The sequence below is a fragment of the Microtus ochrogaster genome, chromosome 4, assembly GCF_000317375.1.
Source record: "Microtus ochrogaster isolate Prairie Vole_2 chromosome 4, MicOch1.0, whole genome shotgun sequence".
Lineage (NCBI taxonomy): Eukaryota > Metazoa > Chordata > Mammalia > Rodentia > Cricetidae > Microtus > Microtus ochrogaster.
In genome coordinates this window covers 79,521,872-79,543,880 of record NC_022011.1, presented here as the reverse complement: position 1 = coordinate 79,543,880, position 22,009 = coordinate 79,521,872, and the positions used below count along the sequence as shown (strand labels likewise).

At 42.6% G+C, this 22,009-nt stretch overlaps 1 protein-coding gene across 1 annotated transcript in view; it reads left to right on the top strand.

The window, feature by feature from the left end:
- Positions 1-22,009, top strand: part of Lrp2 (LDL receptor related protein 2) — a 128,188-nt gene that overhangs the window by 39,655 nt on the left and 66,524 nt on the right. The window contains exons 5-19 of the mRNA XM_005346519.2: positions 656-766; positions 1,082-1,195; positions 2,156-2,272; positions 3,127-3,276; positions 4,367-4,486; positions 8,599-8,727; positions 10,497-10,666; positions 11,591-11,814; positions 12,398-12,604; positions 13,689-13,891; positions 15,304-15,444; positions 16,823-17,026; positions 18,533-18,725; positions 20,073-20,198; positions 20,759-20,889. Of these exons, the coding sequence (XP_005346576.1) occupies positions 656-766; positions 1,082-1,195; positions 2,156-2,272; positions 3,127-3,276; positions 4,367-4,486; positions 8,599-8,727; positions 10,497-10,666; positions 11,591-11,814; positions 12,398-12,604; positions 13,689-13,891; positions 15,304-15,444; positions 16,823-17,026; positions 18,533-18,725; positions 20,073-20,198; positions 20,759-20,889 (2,340 nt within the window). The remainder of the gene's footprint in view (positions 1-655; positions 767-1,081; positions 1,196-2,155; positions 2,273-3,126; positions 3,277-4,366; positions 4,487-8,598; positions 8,728-10,496; positions 10,667-11,590; positions 11,815-12,397; positions 12,605-13,688; positions 13,892-15,303; positions 15,445-16,822; positions 17,027-18,532; positions 18,726-20,072; positions 20,199-20,758; positions 20,890-22,009) is intronic.

Here is a 22,009-nt window from a genome sequence, read left to right as displayed (position 1 = left end):
ACTAGCTCTGTAGACCAGGCTGGTCTCGAACTCACAGAGATCCACCTGCCTCTGCCTCCCGAGTGCTGGGATTAAAGGCGTGCGCCACCATCGCAATCACAGCTTTTTCAAGCTGTCTACTAGACATTGTTTCCTTAGGACAATCGACCCTGTGAGGTAGTTATTCATTCATATTGACAGAAACTGAGTAAGTTGATTAAATAGCCACTGGTTATTTATTTATTTTCTCTGCCCTTGGCCAAGGTCTTTTCATTTCTAGGCTTACTCTCTCCCCCCCCTTTCCAGGAGAGAAATGACCCTTCACTTCCCAGTACAAGTATAGCAGTACATGAGTTTCCTAGGATATAATTCATATTATATAGGAGGAGGCTCCATTTTAAATCATTTTATATTTACCAATTCTCAGTCTTGAGCTACACTTCTTTAGACATCTCTTGGCTCCCACTTTGTCCTGTGGTGAAGCTTTGGTGATTCCCTCATTTGCATATCAGTGACTCCCTCATTTGCGTATCGTTTGGTGTGTGTGTCTATATTTGGTTGATGCCCCTTTCCCAGACTTGACTGTTTGAGGAGGTCAGGGACCTCTTAGATTCAGTCCCTGCACAGTGGAACCACTCAGGATGCCTTCACTGAAGCTTCGTTTTTCCTGTAACAGGTTATCCAACATGTGATCAGCTTACGTGTGCCAACGGAGCCTGCTATAACACGAGCCAGAGGTGTGATCAGAAGGTTGACTGTAGAGACTCCTCTGATGAAGCTAACTGCAGTAAGTCATGTGCCTTAGTGGTATGGTGGTGTGGGAAGTTGAAGCCGGCCTACACTGACTGGAGGGACAGACACACACCGTTCTTCCCAAGCCTGGGTCCACTGGATCCATATCATCCATCAGTGGGAGTATTTACACAATTAATTTTGGTAGAAGCCACAAATTGGGCCCATTCGATTCCCCAAGGACTGGTTGTATCGTTGCCCACTGCCTAATAAGTTACTTCTAAAATAGAGGTAGAATCTTTCAAAAGAAATCAGGTGGTGTGGTTAATGTGAAATGACCTTTCTTCCCCGTTTTAACCTCGTGTCTCAGCTGCACAGTGTTCACACAAGGAGTTTGAATGTGGCAGTGGAGAGTGCATCCTCCGCGCTTACGTCTGTGACCACGACAATGACTGTGAAGATAACAGCGATGAGCACAATTGCAGTACGGTGACTTCTTTATGTTGGGTCATGTGATAAGGGGTGCTTCCTCCTCCTCCTCCGTTCGCTAGCATTTTTCCCTCAAAGGAGTCTCTGATGGCAGAAGAGGCCAAAAGATAATGGAAGGACCATTGCTCCAACTTTATTAGTATTGCTTGACCTGGGTTCCTTTATCCTCCACAGATCACAGCAGAGGCAAAGAGTTGCTGATAGCTTGCATTCTTTCCTGCATTCTTTGAGACAGAGTTGCAAGGCACAGTATGTCACACAACTCTGATCTTGAGAGTCGATCTTGAGAAAGAAGGGAAGGGAGTGTCCAGCTAACAAAGCCTCTAACGCCAATCCTAAAATCTCTACTGCCTTGTAGTTAGAAGTCCAGGAGAGTTTCTAAGGTTGTAGATGACTATCACTGTCTCTGCACCTTTCCTCCTGACCTGACCAATATTTCCATGTCTTCAGTGTATTTCTTTCTTGGAATATTATAAAGTTAGAAGACATCATGGTAACTGTTTTACCAGCTCCCACAAATCACCAGCATCCTGTGGTCATTTCCCTACTGCTTTGATCGGCTGGTGACCCATCTCCCTGTTTTTCTGGGAGTTAGGCACGGGGCACTGTGAAGTGGGTGACTCCGGGTGTTTTGATGTAGGTGACAGTTACAATGCTTATGGTAAAGTCCGTGATTACTGAGTATTAGCATCTAGCCTCTTGATCAAGGCATATCTCTGCTCTTTGGCCCAGAGTTCATACCCTCAAGTTTTTGCCTCTTTTTCTCCTTCCTTCATTCCTGTGTTCCTTCCTTCCTCCCTTCCTTCCTTTGTCTCCCTGCCTTCCTTCCTTTCTTCCTTCTTTTCCTTGTTAAGCTCCAAAGGCCCAAACTAATGAGTGTCTAGGAGCTGAATGCAGGCAGCGATTTTCCCCAGTGACTGCGCCTTTCCAGTGCTCTGCTGTTGCTCTCTTCCAGCCTATAACACCTGCGGAGGCCATCAGTTCACTTGCTCCAATGGCCAGTGCATCAATCAGAACTGGGTCTGTGATGGAGATGATGACTGCCAAGATTCTAGTGATGAAGACGAATGTGGTAAGGACCAGCCAGGATTCCCACCACCTGGGTGACCCCACTAGATCCCAGATGCAACATCAATTAATTAATCCCCTCCTTCCCATCTTTAAGGAAGAGCGGGCAGGACAGTTTCTCGCCCTTCTTTATGCCTTTCTTATTTCTATTTATGCATACAAGGGCTTCAAATTCCATTCTGGGAATTGAGCTGAGGACCTCTGGAAGAGCAACCAGTGAGTGCTCTTAACCACTGAGCCATCGCTCCACTTTTCTTTTCCCTTCAAGACCACTGGTTTTCCTGATGCAAAAGTAATAAGACAGGGAAGGAGAGAGAAAGTAATTTTTCTTAGGCTTTAGAGCCTTTATAAACACCTTAGGCCTGTAGTAACCTGTGAACTTTGAATCACTGGAGGATGGGCCACGTCGGGAACATCGGAAGGGAATTTAGGAAACATCCTGCATGCTGTCCTTTGAGAAGGAAATTGCTCTTGGTATTCACTGTGCTGCTGCCACCAGCAGTTCCTCCCCCAGGTCTCAGTTATTGAATGTCCGTTCCATACAGCAGGTTCCTTTCAATGTTCCAGTTTCAGAAAGTAGAGTCAATCTTAATCTGAAGCATCTGTTGATTTTATGTTCTAGTGGTTCGGAAGGCGGCCTTCCCATTTTTGAGTTGGCATTGCCCTTGGATTATCCATGTTTGCTGCCTCTTTCAGAAAAAGTTATGTGGAACTTAAATGATTCCATAGGATCTTGGGAAGAGGCTGGTGGTAGACCCTCCATAGGGTTGCTTGGACTTTTGTTTCTCGCCCGGCCCATCTGGCGAGAAGAGCGGCACAATCTTGAGGGTGGTCTAGCACTCTTTTCTTCCCTTCCAGAAAGTAATCAGCGTCATCATTCATGCTACCCGAGAGAATGGCCTTGCCCAGGGTCTGGACGGTGCATCTTGATCGATAAAGTTTGCGATGGAGTTCCCGACTGCCCCAGTGGAGAAGATGAAAACAACACCACGAGCGGAAGGCAATGTGGTGAGTGGGGACCCTAGGAGGGCTGCTTTCTCTTTCAGATTCTCAGAAGCAGACGGTGTCAGCTGGTATTTGCAGAACGAATTACCTCAAATCAGTTGCCTCAGGGACAAACGTTTAATCCCATAGTGGTTCTTGCCTCTACAAGCCCACACTTGGGTTGATGTTGCTGGACAGAGTAGACCCCAGCATTCGAACATTTTAAAGTCTCTGCAAGTGTCGTGGTCGCTGATGTATCGACCTTAGCGTGCTGTTTGGCTGAAGCTAGAACAGAATGAAAGTGCATGCCAACATGGAAAATCATGGAAAAACAGTTATGACTCTAACATGGGAGATTCCTATTTTGTGTAACCCATAGGACTCATAAGTGTAATGCAAATGCCCTACCCACCGATCTGTGCTCTCTATCCTGTTTCATATATGTGATATTTTGCCTTATATTAAGATATACTAAGAAAAAGAGAAGCTTCTGGTTCCTAGGTTGTGTATATTCAGTGTATACTCAGCTGTTTTCCATTGGTTCTTAGGCTAAGCAGTGCACAATCACACCCTTTTCATCTCCTTCCTCCAATTAGCCCATCATGTCTGAGAGCATCTCACATCTTGAAGGTGAATACAGTTTGGATGCTAAATCAATTGGTGGTTTCACAGACGAGAGCACATGTAAAATTCCAATCCCAAGGATTTCCCCCTCCACCTACGCTTGTCATATCTAAATGTTCCTCCATTTAATTTGTAAGCTTTAGTATAAAAGCTCAAGACTAAACATTTATATATATAATATATATTATAATTTGTATAATTATTGTTCAAAGTTTAGAAAATAGACAATAACAGAAAGAAAAAAAAAAGAACCTTTTGAAACCCTGCTATTTGAAGCCAATCAAGTTAGAACTACCAAAGCTTATGACCTGATGTTTTTTTATGAATGTCACTAGTAACTACTAGTTACCAATACAAATGAAGCTTTTGCTGTATAATATTGTGGTAAGGTGTCTGGTTTCCTTGTTCTACGTATGGCATAAAAGTTATTAGGCAAACTTCGTTTTGTCCGGTCTATCCACTCAGCCCGGTTCTTTCCTTCTCTGATTAGGCACGAGTCTCTGCTCGTTCTTAAACTGTGAGTACCAGTGCCACCAGACACCATTCGGAGGAGAATGCTTTTGTCCCCCGAGTCACATCATCAACACCAATGACAGCCGTACCTGCACCGGTAAGTGGCTGCCAGGAGCTCCAAGAGTTCCCTCAGAATGTACCAGAGGGTCCTGGGCAGTTTCAGCCCTGAGGTGACAGCTGGAGAGTGGTGTGACTAGTGTGACGTGTTCCAGTTCACCACCTGGTTTTTTTTTTTTTTTAAGTTAGCATGAGTACTATGGGGGTTGTTTTCAGACAAAGTGTATCCTTGATTCTCCCTCCACTCTCTTTCCACTGAACACTTATAGTATTCTGCCGCACCCTCCAAACCCCTTCCCCCATGGTTTCCTTTCCATAACCATTCAAATCCATTCCTAGACAGGCATATGAACAGAAGCTAGGGCATACAGCCGCGCTGATTTTTAAACACCGCAAACAAGCACAGGAAATCCTTTTAAGGGTCCAGTGGTTCATCAGTGGGGGGAATAGACTTTGCTTTAGAAAAATATTTCTTCGGAAAAATTTTTATTCCAATTTATTAAAAAAATGTTAAACTTGGACAAACCAAATGAAGTTCCATTCAGTTTTTACTATTAGCATTGGGCTAGAACATAACTTTGCAATTATTGAATATAGTTGATCTTAGTAACTATCCATAGTCAGATGATCGTTTGAATAAATTAGCAAATTCAACTTGGAAAATTTTTTAATTTTTAAGTCAGTATGAAAGCAAAATCATCTTGCTGGTCACTAACTTGGAATTCTTAGTGAGTGTCAAATGCTACAGCATATATTCAGTAGAATAAGCCTAGGAAGTTATCCCTGTGATATCTGAATGTCATGGTTCTGTGACATCAATTATTTATTTATCCTCTTGCCTACTGCCTTCTGAGGTTGTTGGATAGGCCAACTTCAGCTTTTTAAATATTAGGACTATATCCCAAGGTATGCCTATGGCCTATCTGTCCCCCTCAAGTAATTATATTTACCCTTAAGTATTAAAGGGGGTCTCCTGGTGTCATGTCTCACCTGTTATCCTAGCATTTGGGAAATTGATGCAGGAAGATCAGGAGTTAAATGTTCCTTGAGTCTGAGGCCAGCCTGAGCTACATGGAGAACCTGTGGTTCGTGCCTGTCACCCTGAGACTGAGAAAACTCTGTGGTGTTATAAACATCCGTCCAGGTTTTTAATAATTTCAAGACATTTTATGGAGTCTGAAACTGAGATGTTTTCTTACATTTATTCTCACGGCACTGGGATGTGGTCAAGGATTAAACTGCATGCAGGCCCACCCTCATCCAGCAGGTAGACTTCTCCATCAGCTCCCCCTGGCATTTTTCTGAGTAGCATTCTACTTCCTGGGGCGGGGCTCATTAGTGGGCCAAGACCGCCCCTTTCCTTTGGCAAGTGTCAGGCTGCTCTGCTCCCTTGGCTGCCAGCTCGCTGCCAATCCCATTCCCAGGCTTTTCCTTCTCTAGGCATTTCCCTTTCTCTCAGTAGAAGAGGAATTCCAAGAGAAATACCAGAAGCCACATTCTCAGGGTGACGTCATCTCTCCATTGCTCCTTTCACAATTCCCAAAGCCAGGGGATGAGGTGGGGGTGGGGGGAGTTAAGAGTGGGGTGAATGGGGGTGGGTAGTGGGCCGTGAGAGGGTGGGCTGGGGGTTGGGTGTCAGCTGTCTTGCTGTGGAAACTTGATAAGCCAAGAGCAACTTGCTTTTACAGTGTGCCCTGTCCTATGCCGCCCACAACCTATCCTTGGGCTTTTCCCCGTCCCCCTTTCCATGTAGCATATATCTTTCCAATATGTAACTCTGAACTGAGGCTTTTATTCAGTTTTAAGCATAGCCAGCTAATGACGTGATGCAGAAAAAGTCCTCATTGTGCCGGCAGTTGGGTTTAGGGTTTACCAAACACATTCAGTCTGAGACACAATAGAAGCAGCATGGTTGAACAGTGAGGGGACTCGTTTTTAATGCCAGCGGACATCCTTCAGTCCCCCTCAGTCCCCTTTTGGGACATTCTTACAGACAACCTCATTTAGAGATAAGCTCAAAAGTCTACACTTGAGGGCCTTTGTGACTGGAAGGCCCCTGCCACCTGCAGAGGCCTTTTCTGTGACCTCTTCCCTGTCAAGGATTCCAGAATGCCTGATTTACCCCTGAGTTCTAAGACTGGCTAAACTCTTCCATATTCGTTTCAAAGATGACTGTTTTTCTCTTTGTGAACTCTAGTCTAAATACAGGACATTATGAAACCAGATATACAGTTGTTTAAGCCGAGTTGAGATTTCAGGGGAATTGTTTTAGTTTGTTCTCTCAGGCAAACCTGCGTGGTTTTTGCTCTCTGCATGGCTGCCTCATTACAGAGACTTCAGGTGTTGGGTGCCTTCTGTCTCCCCACGGAATGCCTCAGTGGTAATCAAGAATAAAAAGGAGTAATCTTGACATGAAATCTGGTGTCTTTCCAACATTCACTGGCCTCTGGTAGTCTCGACCTGGCAGCGGAGTTTCTGTGGCGTCCCTGAGCAGTTTAGGGGGCTCATTGTTTCTGACTGACAGGACGTGCTGTTTGTTGACAGAATGACATTGTGCCGCAGGGTCAGGGCACAGAGGTCATTCAGCACGCAGGGTTTCACACAGCCAGACAGAAGTATCTTAGGCGTCGTAAGCCAAAAAGGTTTTTGAATTGTGTGAAAGCAGGGCTTGTTTGTAGGAGTGGGGGGCAAAGACTACGAAAGGAAGAGAAACAGATAAATGTGCAGGGGTCTGGGCATAGACTGTGCTTCAGGCCTTGTCTACAATGTTCCTACTTTCATGAAAGTTCCCCATTCTACTCTCATTTTCTTATCTCATTCAGCTGCTGATAGACGTTTAATTAGCCTTCATTCTCCACAGTAGGGATCTAAAAACAGTACAATCTTTTTGGTTGTCATGGTCTTACCATGTATGTTGTCCTTTCTTGACTGTTATTGGAAATGGTCACACATATCCCAATGTGAAATGCATGCAAAGCAAGGGTGATGGATGGAAAGGGCATTTGCGCCCCAGATGCCCAGCTCTAGTCTCCTTCTGTTTGACATCCACACCCCTGCTGCTCTCTGACTCCAGGCCCTTAGTTTGATAATCATAATTAGACGGTGTGCCTGTGAAATGGCTTGGTGGGTAAAGGTGATTGTCTCTAAGACAGACTACCCGAGTTCAATCCCAATGTCTTTCACGCACTTACTGTGAAATGCACATGCGCACACACATACACTCACACACACACTCACACAAGCACACAAACACGCGCGCACACACGCACACATACACAAGCACACAAACACGCACACACACACATACACATGAAATTGGTAGCTGGGTATAGTGATACCCTTTAATGCCAGCAGAGTGACTTTGTCGCAACAAAGCAAAACCAAAACAAAATAAATAATGAATTATCAATATGCCCCCCTAGTGCCAGGGGGCATGAGGAGGTGGTTCATTGTTAGGGGAGGGGTCACGGATAGGAAGGGTATTTAAATGTACCGGCCTACCAACGATAGGACAATTTGGGCGTCTCTCAAACCTTACAATTTGAAGGAACTTTCTTACAATATTGTTATATGTGTCTTTCCTATTAAAATTCTTTGTCAATAGAACTGAGATTGCTTTGTGTGTGACTTTGCATCCCTTTTATGTAAGGAACATTCAACAAATACCTTTGCATGAATGATTAAGGAATAAATGGAAGATAATTTTAGTGTTGTTTATGACATTTGAATGAACAAACATCCCCAAGAACACAGAGCATCTTCTTGCGGGGTCTCTCACACATTTGTATTCCTGTATCTTCACTTTATTTTGTAATTATATGTAGCCAGTGACGACTTTGTAGCAGACAAGACTGAGAAACCGGGGGACAAATATTTATTATGGAAAAGTATAGGTTTTCAAGGGGAAGCATTTCGGCAAAATGCATGAATCCTGTAAGCCAATATTAATTAATATTAATAATGAGATATAGTGACGTGAGTGTGTGGGGATAGCCTTCTATAACGTTTTTGGATTTTTCTCTTGTGAAAATGCATGTCTTAGGTTTCTCCTTCTTATTTATTTTTTTTTTTGTATACTTCTCCGGACAAGGATATAACATTCGTTATATGCCGATGAACCTGATTATGAATGCTTTTCTTCCCACGTGACAGATTTTGATGACTGCCAGATATGGGGAACTTGTGACCAGAAGTGTGAAAATCGGCAAGGCCGCCACCAGTGTCTCTGTGAAGAAGGGTACGTCTTGGAGCGTGGGCAGCACTGCAAAGCCAACAACTCCTGTGAGTACCCGGTTCAGCAGTCATCTCCTGGCACTCCCTTTCCTTAGCTGATGGCAGTGACAGAATCTCTGTTCTCCCAGAGTGGAGGTGGCCTTGCAGCCTGCAAGAAAAGATAAGCCTTAATTGTATATTAGCACTAAGGTTCAATTTGTGCATTAATAGTGGGTGTTTCTTTTCTTTTTATTTTTTTTGTGGTTTTTCGAGACAGGGTTTCTCTGTGGCTTTGGAGCCTGTCCTGGAACTAGCTCTGTAGACCAGGCTGGTCTCGAACTTACAGAGATCCGCCTGCCTCTGCCTCCCGAGTGCTGGGATTAAAGGCGTGCGCCACCACCGCCCGGCAATAGTGGGTGTTTCTAATAGTCTTCTTTTTCCTTCCCCTTTTCAGTACTAAGTATTGAATCTAATTCCATTCCATGCCTTCTTTTTTTGGGGGGGGTTAGTTTTGCTTTTTTTTTTTTTTTTTTGAGACAAGCTCTATCCTTGTAGCCTTGGCTATCCTGGAACTCACTCTATAGACCAACGTGGCCATGAACTATCTGTCTGCTTCTACCCCAAGTGCACCACTCCAGCCCAGCTAAGTTTCAGCCATTTCAATGGCTTCTTTATTGACCCAGGCCATTGTATCGCCCAATTAATTTGATTGTAGAATAACAGTTATGGCTGCATTTGACTGACACAGACAGGTATTTAATCTTTAACTTACCTATCACAAATGTGTTAAAATATCTGTAGAAATGACAGAAAATTTCAACGTGGACATGCTAATTTTTTTGTGAATGTTGAATCTTATCTATTTTGCCTAAGCCAACCTGGGATGATGTCTCCTCCAGACAGCAAAATAAAAATACAAAAATACATTCATGTTAAAAAAGCATATTAATGTTTAATACATATATAAATATATCCTTCCATCCTTAATTCTTTCTTCCGAGTATATTTCCTTTCCCACAAATAATTCCTTTGCTTCATTTCAATTTTAGAAAAAATTTTTAAAATGCAAAAATGTACAATTATAGATATTTAATCCCATTTTAACATGTACTAATAAATTATGCATGCAGTTCTGCTTTTGATAATGTCACTTATGCTTGTCTTAACTCTTTATTTTATTATCATTGCTTATTTATTATTTTTACTTATAAGCTAGAGCCTCACAGTGTAGCTCATGCTGGCCCAGGCCTCACTGTGTAGGGCATGCTGGCTTCTAGCTCTGGACAGTCCTGCCTCAGCAGCAATGGCAGGCAAGAACTACCACTCCATGCATCAGTTCCTTTTTATTATGGATAGTATGCCAGCTTTGAATGCACATTTTTCTACGTGTATGGGTGCATGTCTGGTACCCGAGGAACCCAGAAGAGGGAGTCAGAAAACCAGGAAGTGGAGTTACAGAAGGTTCTCAGCTGCCATGCAGGAGCTAGAAATCAAACCCAGGTCCTCTGGAAGAGCAGTCTTGCTTCTACCCACTGAGCTATCTCTCCAGCCTTGCACATAACTTTGAAACCCAGCCAACCATATTACTCCAATATGACTTAAGTGGTTTCTTAGTGTTATTTTGGATACCTCGGGAGTGTGTAGTATAGATATGGATTCACCAGAGCCATCCATTCCCTGAGGATAAGGTGTCCTAATGTTTATCAGGGGACTTGCTGTATTATTAACCGCGTTGGACCAGTGATGAGGATACTGTTCTAACTCACTTAGTTAAGCATCTCTGTGGCCCGGTTCACCTCCTGCTGACATCAGTTGTCCTTCCTTGGCTCCCCTTGCAGTCAGCGCAGCCTCCATTATCTTCTCCAACGGTCGGGATTTGCTAATTGGAGATCTTCATGGAAGAAACTTCCGGATTCTGGTAGAGTCTAAAAACCGTGGACAGGCTACGGGCGTGGATTTTCACTATCAAAAGCAAAGAGTCTTTTGGACAGACCCCAGGCAGGATAAGGTAAATAGAAAAGTCAAGGGCATAGCTTGTGAGCCGCACAGAACCTAAAGCACAAAGTGTTGATAGCTTTTCATTTGGGGGGAGTGGAGGGGAAGCTCTTTTGTTTTCTGACAAAAAAGGCCCTTGAGATATTTTATGTTAATCAGCACCCTTTCCATGCTATACTATTACATGTAACCCATAAGACAAAGACAGCTATTATTTGGATCAGCCTTGAGCAACTTTTAATTTTATTCATAAAGGAGTCCAAAAGCTTAATTAAAAGAAATCATAGACCTTCCAATACTAGATAGATATTTAGTAGTCATTTTTGAAACCCGATCATAGTGCTCTTGCTTACTTGCATGATAAAAATCAGATTTTTTTTTAACATTCAGATTGTATATAACTGTACAATTGAGGTTTGGGCAAAAAATACTGGAACTCTTTATGTGATGGTCAATTCTTCAATACATTGTTTTACTTAAAATATAGGATTGATGTTTTGAATCTGTATTATATTCAATATAATTTAGAAACTCCTAAAGAGTCATGGAATTTTGTTTATTCTTGTTATATTTCTTTTAATAGGAAACCAATTATGCCTAAGTTTCTAATTAAGGGATAACACAATGTTGAATTTTGATTATTATCAATTCTGATTTGAATAAAACTGAAAGCAGGCCCACCATCTCCACAAAACAACAGCAACAAAAACAAATCGTTACAACAAGGATGGAAAAATGCAGGCTTAAATCAAAACAAAATGAATTCTACAGAATTCAACCATGTATTTACCTTATATGTACTCTGAACAAAATCCATTTTATCCCGATAACCCACAATGTAAAATATAATAGTTAGCTGTTTGTAAGATTGAGGTAACCGAGTCATACAATATATGATATACTTTCTAAATATATTGATTGTGGCTTTTTCTTTCAGGTTTTTTCCACTGACATAAATGGCTTAGATACCCAAGAAATTCTCAATGTTTCTGTTGACACTCCAGAGAATCTAGCTGTGGACTGGATTAACAATAAACTTTATCTGGTAGAGACAAAAGTCAACCGCATTGATGTGGTCAACTTAGATGGAAGTCAGCGTATCACTCTCATAACTGAAAACTTGGGGCGTCCTAGAGGAATTGCCTTAGATCCAACTGTGGGGTAAGTGATGGCAGAATATACCTATTCCTTGGCCTAAACATCTAACCCCCATTTGATTGGTTGGAGGTCAATTCTGAGTTCTTTTAGGTTCAGTTATCTAGAAGGCATAGAGGCTTCAGCAGAGTTGTAAGTCCATATGAGGATATGTAATGTAAAGATAAGTCCATAGAAGGCTATGTAATTAAAGTCCATATGAGGATATATAATTCAAGCACACCTTCTGGTGTCCTTTAGATACTCGATGTGGTGTGAACTGTCTTCTTGTTTAATCATATTTGCCTAGCTGTGGGTTCTGGCTCAGTTTAATTATTATAATACAATACCATACATAATACAATACCATATTAAGGGGATGCCTCAAGTGTGGACCCACGGACAGGGTTTTAAAGGGGGAAGGCTGTTGTCAGTATTCTGGTTTGCCCTTGATCTCTGGGCGTAGCTCTCACGTTGATCAGCAGTGTGAACCCACACCACACACCAATCCTGCCTCCTTCCCTTTAGGTTTTTCTTTAGGCTCTAGACCCCCATAGGTGAGGCGAACTTACTAAACAGACTTTTTTCATCTTCTGCCCCTCTCTCGTAGCTATTTATTTTTCTCAGATTGGGCAAGCCTTTCTGGGCAACCCAAGTTGGAAAGAGCCTTCATGGACGGCAGCAACCGGAAGGATCTGGTAAAAACAAAAGTGGGGTGGCCTGCTGGGATCACTCTGGATCTGGTGTCCAAGAGGATTTACTGGGTGGACTCTCGGTATGACTACATTGAAACTGTAACCTACGATGGCATTCAAAGGTAAGTCTTTTTAAAAAAATAGCTTTATAAACTTTGGGGGAAACAGTATAAATCTGAAGAAACTGAATTAAAAGAAGAGCTTCATTTTTTTGTATGTGCCTGCAGTGACCTGCTCTTTAAAAAAATTCCATTTATTATTATTATCATTATTGTACTGTTTTTCAGGGCCAGATAACATTTTTCTTTCAGATAATGTATTTTTCCCTTTAGAACCACTCTCTACCTCACTTTTTTTTTTTTTTTTTTTTTTTTTGGTTTTTCGAGACAGGGTTTCTCTGTGGTTTTGGAGCCTGTCCTGGAACTAGCTCTGTAGACCAGGCTGGTCTCGAACTCACAGAGATCCGCCTGCCTCTGCCTCCCGAGTGCTGGGATTAAAGGCGTGCGCCACCATCGCCCGGCTGCCTCACTTCTTTTTTTAAAAAAAATTTTTAATTATTTATTTAACTTCATGTGCATCGGTGTGAAGGTGTCCGATCTCGTGGAACTGCATTTTCAGACAGTTGTGAGCTGCCATGTGGGTGCTGGGAATTGAACCTGGGTCCCCTGGAAGAGCAGTCAGTGTTCTTAACTGCTGAGCCATCTCTCCAGCCCCTCTACCTCACTTCTTTCCTGTACTTAATCAAATGTCAGTTGCGTTCCTGCCACACTTATGACCTGTGGACAGTTTCACCCAGCAGCTGAGAGTGGGTTTGCCAGGCGTCCCCCTCTGCCTTCCACCGTCTTGTCTTCGAGTTGCTGAGTTGCTGAGGAATGGTGCCCAGCGCAGCAGGGAATTAGGGCTGAGGGAACAAGCTGGAGGGTAATCCCCATCCCTCCTCCTTTTCCCTCGTCATCCTCTCCCTCCTCCTTTCCTTTGCTTTGGTGGTACTGGACCCTAACATGGTAGAAAGCATTCCGACCTCTGAACTACAACCCCAGCCTGTATGGAGGATTTCAAAAGCACCCTAAAACATTTCTTTTTCAACGTGTTCTAAATCATAACAATCGATTTAGGTTTTTAGGCACCCAGCTGAACAAATTACTCTGTCATGAAAATAAAAGCAGGCAACAATGGTATGATACACACGTATCTTTTTTGTAATAGGAAGACAGTAGCGCGTGGCGGCTCCGTCGTCCCGCATCCCTTTGGAATAAGCTTGTTTGAGGGACACGTGTTCTTTACTGATTGGACAAAGCTGGCCGTGATGAAAGCAAACAAGTTCACAGAGACCAGCCCTCAAGTGTACTACCAGTCTTCCCTGAGGCCTTACGGGGTGGCCGTTTACCACGCCCTCAGGCAGCCCAATGGTAAGTCTCTGTCCCATGTGGCCATGGAAACTAACGACGAGACCCTTCACGAGATCTGGGTGCTGCTAACTAAACCTTCAAGAAATCAATAACATCAATTTTAGACTTACAATCACAGATGAAGGATAGTCCTTGAACTGATGGTTTGGATCCTGTAGTGTAGTCCAGAGCCTGCACAGGTGTTTGATAGCAACAAATGAACTATGCCAACCAGCTCTCTATGCTCATGTGACTTCATGTCAGCTTTATTTTTGCATTAGGGCTATCATGGACCAGATATGTTTACTTGTCTGGTCAATAATTCTTATGTTTCAAAAGCCCAGTGTGGTTGCAAATGCCTTCAATCCCAGGAGAGGTAGGTATCATAGAGCCATAGTAACAAAAGGAAGGGTACATGCATGAGGGAATCTTTGGATTCAGATACTGTTATTTTAGAGCAGGGTTTGTGTTGTCTGGGGTTTTAAATTGAGCTTTGGTGCCTACCTGTGCTGTATGTGAAACCAATGTGATGCTGCAGAAAGACTTGATACATTACAAAAATAAAAAGTTTTGTAGGAATCTGTTTAGAATGAAGAAAAACTATAAAGTAATTCAATATTAAAAAGACGGAAAACCACATGAGAACAAAATATCACATACCAGGATAGCATTTAATACACTAAATTTAAATAAAATGTATACTTGGTCTGAAAACTTCTGGGAATCTCTAGGTTCTAAGCTTCCATAATCTGTTCAGCCTTCCATATTATTTTTGTTATTTGCTCTGAATGACGTCTATTTCCTCAAATCAACACAACTGAGAGTTTTATAAGGTTCAGAAAGAAGACTCACCACTGTCTACAAATTCAAGGTCTAGGGGATCTGAAACCCTGTTCTGGTGCTTGGGCACTGCACACATATGATGCACAGACATGGTGCACAAACATAAATGCAGGCAAACACTCATACACATAAAATAAAAAAAGCAGACAAAGTAGTGTACTGTTGGCATTTCTGCATAGGCTTCAGTGAGCTATCAGAAGGCAAAACCTAGTTTGTGTGACACGCAGGATTTGGAACCTGATCTGTGCTTTAGCCAAGCACTCAATTTTAACTTTTCAGGCCCCAGCTGGAATAAATATTTCTTTCAGTGTTAGGATTGATACACTGACTTACTTGTAAAAATATGCACTCGCTAAGTAATAGATGTTCTGAAATTGGAGACATAGCAGTTATATACTAGAGGCTACCACACGGACATAATTATCTCACAGTTTAGGCGCTGCAGGAGTCACAGTTTAGCCACTAGGAGTGGAGGGTTAGGGAGACCAGACTGGAGACATGACTCTGAAATTATAGCCACCGTGGGGCCCCCAAATGGTTGTTTGTGTCTTGTGTCACTTCAAGTGTCATAATATGTGTGCTTCCCCCAGCCAGCAATCCGTGTGGAAGTAACAACGGGGGCTGTGAGCAGGTCTGTGTTCTGAGTCACAGGACAGATAACGGCGGCCTGGGCTTCCGCTGCAAGTGTGAATTCGGCTTTGAACTGCACGCTGATGAGCGCCACTGTGTTGGTAAGAAATCTGCCTGGACTGTAGGCATGCCATGGATTCTGTGTGCATGCTTCTGCCCAGACAGCCCCAATGTGCTCAGGGCCAACTCACCAAGAACTGCAATGGCTCTGTAGAGAACCATTCAAATTGAAGATTGAGATTCCCCTTTGGTTCGTCGTTCATGGCTTTCTCGATCTTTTCCTCTGAAACTTCTGTCCCTCTTTATTATCATGAGTCATCAGCTATGACCTTTAGAGTCTACAGAGTTATTTTTAGGCAGTTTCCCCATGGAGTTCAGGCTGGACTGGGACTCATGGTCTTTCTGCCCCAGTACCCCAAGTGCTAGCCTTACTGGTGTATACCCTCATTTTGGGTTCCCCCTAGTGCTGGCTTTGGAACCCCAGGGTCCTGTGCTCTGCCTATCACATTGCCACATAGCCAATTTGGAATAATTTCTGGATCACCTGGCCTTGTGGCTTCATTCAAAAATATTTTTTATTCCTTTCTTCCTCCCGGTTCTCTTGGAGGCTGCTGCTTTTCTCTTGGGCTGCCTGCACTCTCCTAAGGAGAAATAAAAAAAATAAGTATAAATATATTTATAAAAATATAAATATAAATATATATATTTATAAAAATATAAATATAAAAATATATTTATAAAAATATAAATATAAAAATATAAAAATAAATGAGATTATGATGAGGGACTGGGGTGATGGCTCAGTAGGTGAGAGAGGATCTGAGTTTGGTTCCTGCAGTAGCCACGTGAGAACTCCTGTTGCCTTGAGTACTGTAATCCCAGAACTGGGAGATGAGAGAGGGTCAGGGACAGGGTGGGTCTTTAGGGTGTGCCTGCAGCCAGCCTGCCCAAAAATGATGACCTCCAGGTTCAGTGAGAGACACAGTCTCTGGGAAGAGGGGTTAGAGCCCCCTCCTCTGGCCTTTGATCTCTCAGGAGTGTGCCTACCCCACTTCCAACACAGAAAGGGTAACAGGAATGAGAACATACACATTTGTGCATAAGTGTGCAGTAATGAAACGTGAAGACTACAATACTTGACCATTATATTTAAAGATGGACACTCTAATCTCACACTGGCTCAGAATTGAGGGGCATTTAGGGGTAGACTCACAGATCACAATCCTGCATGAATGGGGAACAGAACCGAATCCAACAGCTGGCAGAGAGAATGCAAGCTCAATGGCTACATTTATAGTATGAGAGACCACTCCCAGTGGGCTGGTATCTTAAAGGCTATTGGCTGAAGGAGTTGCCGCAGCAATCTGTTTTCTTCTGGACTATGGTTCCCCGTTATATGATGAGCAGAAAAGCGCTGTCTCTGGCGCATGACCCCGCTGCATTGTGACTGACACCGCTGTTTTCTTTCTCTTCCTACAGCTGTTAGGAACTTCTTGCTCTTCTCATCGCAATCGGCTGTGCGAGGGATCCCGTTTACCCTCTCCACCCAGGAAGACGTTATGGTTCCCATCACTGGAAGTCCTTCCTTCTTTGTTGGAATTGATTTTGATGCCCAGTACAACACCATCTTTTTCTCCGATTTAGCAAAGGACATCATTTATAAACAGAAAATCGATGGCACAGGTGAGGAGGGGGTGTGTGTGTGTTGACATGTTTGTCTTGTTTTCCCCTAACTCAACCATTCATTCTGTTTGCTGTGTAGTCCATGCTGGCTTGGAACTTGCAGGAATCCCCCTGCTTCAGCCTCCTGAGTTCTGGGTTGATGGGTATGAACAACCCTGACATCTCTATTTTCAAAACAAATTATAAACGAGATTATTATATTTATTTGCAAGTTTACTATGAAACCCCAGCTGGCCTTGATCCATGCTATCTAACCTAGGCTGACCCAGAACTCACGGCCATCCTCCTGCCTCAACTTCACAAGTGCTGGAATTATGGGCTCATGCTACCACCCAAACTTAGACCCGGTGGTCTTTTGACTTCTCCATCCTTCAGTCACAAACACACGAGCCCCCAGCTCAACTGCAACAGAAAGCAGAATTCACTCCTTCTGTCTGCTTCCATTGGGAATCTCTAGTTTGCCATGCACCATCAAGCAGTGATAATGGATGCTATAAAATCCCACTCTAGCTCAGAAATGGATATAATAAAGGGCTATTTATTTGGGGGTAGACTCACAGATCACAGTCCTCTGCATGAATGGGGAACAGGAACTAAGTCCAGAAGCTGGGAGAGAGAGTATGTGTGTGCTTTATGTTGGCATTTATGGTGTAAAAGGCCATGCCCAAGTGGGCTGGTATCTTAAAGGCTACTGGCTGAAGGAATTCCCATAGCACCTCCGCCTTTCATTTAAATAAGAGTTCTAAGCCTAATACAAAACTATATAGAGAAACCATAAAAATTAGAATTACAACACACATGATTGTAATCACAACTCGATATAGTGCTCATGAGGATGAACGAATCCATGCCAAGTACCTGGCTCCCAGTAAGTACTCAAGTAACATGCTTTAGAATTGTTAACACAGAAGACCCAGTATTCTGATCTATGGGTAAAGAACCAGGGCCTTTCCTTTTTATTATCTGAAAAACAGAGAAATGTGATGCTTATTCTCAATGAGTTGGAAAGAAGACAGCCACAAGGTTTTCATAAGGAAAGAAATACAGGGAAAGAGGGATCTTTTTCTCACGTAACCAGGCCTTCTGGTTCCTCGGCTCTCATGGCCACCCGTGGCTGTGCAAGCCTGCCGAGAGTCTCGGGAGGGTTGGGCAGCAGTGTCTGTGGCCTACCCCCTGACTGTACCTGGCAGTATCAGCCCAGAGCCGTCTCTGAGTGGTAATAGGTGAGTTCAGGTATCTCTTTCTCACAAGTTCTGGAAGGTTGAACGAGGGAGTAAATCCAGACCCAGGTCTGTTTATCACCACCCTATCTCCTCTCTGAGATCCAGACTGTGGGCAAGGGGTAGATTCGAGGTTTATCTCATTGTTGCTCAGCAATTCGCGGATTTTTTTTCCTTTAAAGAATTCCACACGTGTTTAAAAAAAATATGCCCTTTCATCTGACATCGCAATGTGCAGTGGTTGGGAAGTTTGTCTTAATTAACACGACTCTTTTCCTACTCCCAGGAAAAGAAGTGCTCACAGCAAACAGGTTGGGAAATGTTGAGTGTCTGACCTTTGACTGGATTTCAAGGAATCTCTACTGGACAGACGGAGGGCTAAAGAGTGTCAGCGTCATGAGGCTGGCTGATAAGTCCCGGCGACAGATAATCAGCGACTTAAACACCCCGAGGTCTATTGTGGTGCATCCTACTGCTGGGTACGTGAGACCACGGAATGGCTATATATGCCTTCACAGTGTGCTGCCCCAGGGATCAGACCGCATACCTCACCTTCAATTTCATCCCTTTGGCACACATTTTAGTGATCACCTTATCTCCTTCAAAAATGTGAAGTTTCTGTAGGCAGGAAAATATGTGGCAAGATTATCACGAAAGGATCCAATTCTTGCCCTGCTTTAATGTATTGATATGAAGCTTTGCAGGGCAGGGGCTAATCATCTTGTGGTTTTTAGTATAAGGACTTTCATATCCCTGTTATGTGGGCTACGGTTAGCCCTGAGGCAGACAGGAGGAAACAGAACAGTGTTTTCTTACCTACATGTTCAGTACTTTATCCAGAGCAAGCCTGAGAAGTTGCATTTGAATAGAGTGATAAGAAAAATAGCTCGTGAGTCAGTTGGGGTCCCTCACTTGGGGTGAGGGTACCAATAGTACCTCATTTGATCAAAAAGCGAGGCTATGGAGGAGGCATACACAATCGACTTCTGAGATGTTGAATCTGTGGCTCCGTGAGGTGTAGTGGCCCCAGAAGGGCTCACACTATCAAGCCAGATCAATAATAATTGTCAAACTCTAGACCTGCCTAGACACACCTTTCCGTTTTTTTGCCTTTATGCTTTTAGTTTTTCTTTATAAACCCCACCCACCCACAGATGGATATATCTAATGTGTGTATCTAATGTATATATAGCCTACACTGGAAATGGTTGGTTTTGAGTCCTAGGAGTTATATTAAAGAGATGGGTATAGTGGCATTCACCTTTAATTTAATCCCAGAATTTAGGATGTAGAGGCAGGTAGCTCGCTGAGTTTGAGGCCAGTCTGAACTACAAAGAGAGTTCCAAGACAGCAGGTCTACACAGATAAACCTTGCCTAGAAAAAAAAAATAAAGAAAAAGATGTTATTTTGAGTTTGTTCATTAGTGTTTATATTGTATGTATCTGTGCAGGTGAGAAGCTTGTTAATGGTCCAGAGGCCTAAAGAGGGATTTGAACTCCAGATCTCACGAGCCAGGGTTCTTAATCCCTATACTATTTCTCTAACTTTGAATTAATATTTTTTTGGTAACTATAAATTCTCTATAGAAGAATTAACATTGACTGATTAGGTGGTTTCTGTTTAATTCCAGAGTAAAAGAAAATAAAATCTGTTTTCTTATTCATGGTGTTTACTCTGTATCCCATTTTAATATCATTTACCATTGTGACTGTGACTACCTATTCACAACAAATCTGACAGCAAGTATGGAGAGTGAAATCAATTGTAACTCTAAGTCATCAGTTTGCTCCAATGGTGGCCTCCTGCATTTGTTCCCACTTTCTAGGTTTATATTCATTAGTACTTGGCAACGTCCTGCTAAAATCATGAGAGCGTGGAGTGATGGATCTCACCTAATGTCTATAGTCAACACTACTCTGGGGTTGCCCAATGGTTTGGCCATCGATTGGAGGTGAGTACGAACAGATTCTATCTGAATTTTTATCACTGAAGATCACAGAGGGAAACACGCATAACAGTTCCAGTATGCTGGACACAGGGTGGCACACTAGGACATGAGCACCAAATGCCTGAGACTAATCGGTGATAAGAGGTGGATGCTAAATGATGCAGACTCCAAACGCAATTGGTTAGCTGCTGGTGGGATAAATATTCTGAAATTTCTACAAACAGCAGAAGGACAGGTTTAAGATGGATGAAGCTCCAAACTGTATTAGAGCTGGTGAAATGTAGCTAGCTTGTGTTTAACTTCTTGTAGAGACATCTTAAGGATAGGAAGGAGTTAATCAACAAGGGAATTAATAATACTGTTAATCAACTAGTACCTATTTGCTAACATATGCTTTGGGGGTCCTCAAGGAATAAGACAGATTTCAAGTTTACTGTGTTTGTGGGAAGCAGACAACATAATTTTTTAGGAGACATATTTGAAAGTGAACCGCCTCAGTGGTCCTCAGTATTCAGGACACTCTGCTCGTGTCTCGGTATTAGATAACATTTTCCTTCTTTTAGTGCTTCAAGATTGTATTGGGTAGATGCCTTTTTTGATAAAATTGAGCACAGCACCTTCGATGGTTCAGACAGAAAAAGACTGGACTCTGTAGCTCAGATGACATATCCATTTGGACTCACCGTTTTTAAAGGTATGTTTTGAAGCAATAAAAGGTACGCTATGCTTTTACTTGGAATTTAAAATTAGGCTACTAAATGTAGAAAAAATTTGGTTTGTTGGAAATTTTCATTTCCTGTAAAATATTAATCACTGTGGAACTTTATAGTGTTCTGGCAAGATCTTCATCCAGATCTTTACAGAAGGATGATTTTATATATATATATATTTCATAATTCTATATTAGTTGAATGTGTTGGAAGCTTTTGTCCGAAAGTTAGGTAATGTCTTCTTTCTTTCACAAAAGACAATAGAACACAGCTTTATTCCTCATGCAACACTATGGATTGACCCAAGGTCTTTTACGTGCCAGGATTATGTTTTGCCACAAAACTCTATCCCCATGCCAAATTATGACTCATAAATAATAGAAAGACACGATTGTTTTTCATTCACTACAGTTATCACTTTGCTTCTAAAGAGGCATGGAATTGTGGGAAACAATAGCCACCATGATTGTAGACAAACTTTGGTCTCAACCAACCTTCCTCAGTGGAGACATCCTTCTGTGGCTTGAGTTGCTAGGAATAAGAATCTAATCTGGTGAGCCAGGCTTGGTTGCTTGGGAGGCTGAAGCCACACATTCAAACCATTGCTAGCAAGACTATGCTTGTTTATTCCTGCAACAGGAGGTTCTGTGTACATGTGCATTGAACACAAATGCTAGCGCCGATCTTATGGAGGCTGAGGAGTCATGAGGTCAGCTTGGTACAGAACAAGTTTAAAACCAATATCTACCAAATAGTGAGACCCTGTACAAACCAAGGACAAAGTGGACCCAAAGTCCTAGACCAAGACAAGAAGAGATTGAAATCTGTCCTGACTGTACATGACCAACCGTCATTTGTCGAGGTTGAGGGGTGACATTTGGTATAGAGCTACTAAAAGCCCTGTGTGTGAGCCACTTGTGTCTTTGTAGAGACACTCTTGCTCAAATACTTAGCATCTGACTAGGGCCAGTCATATTGAATGTTCTGTCCTGCTGTCTATCTGTGCAGTGTGTGACATTTTTAAAATATATTAAAAATGCTCTGAAATTTTTGAGATGAGTAAATTATTGACTCTGACTTTCAAGTATCGTCAGACACATGATA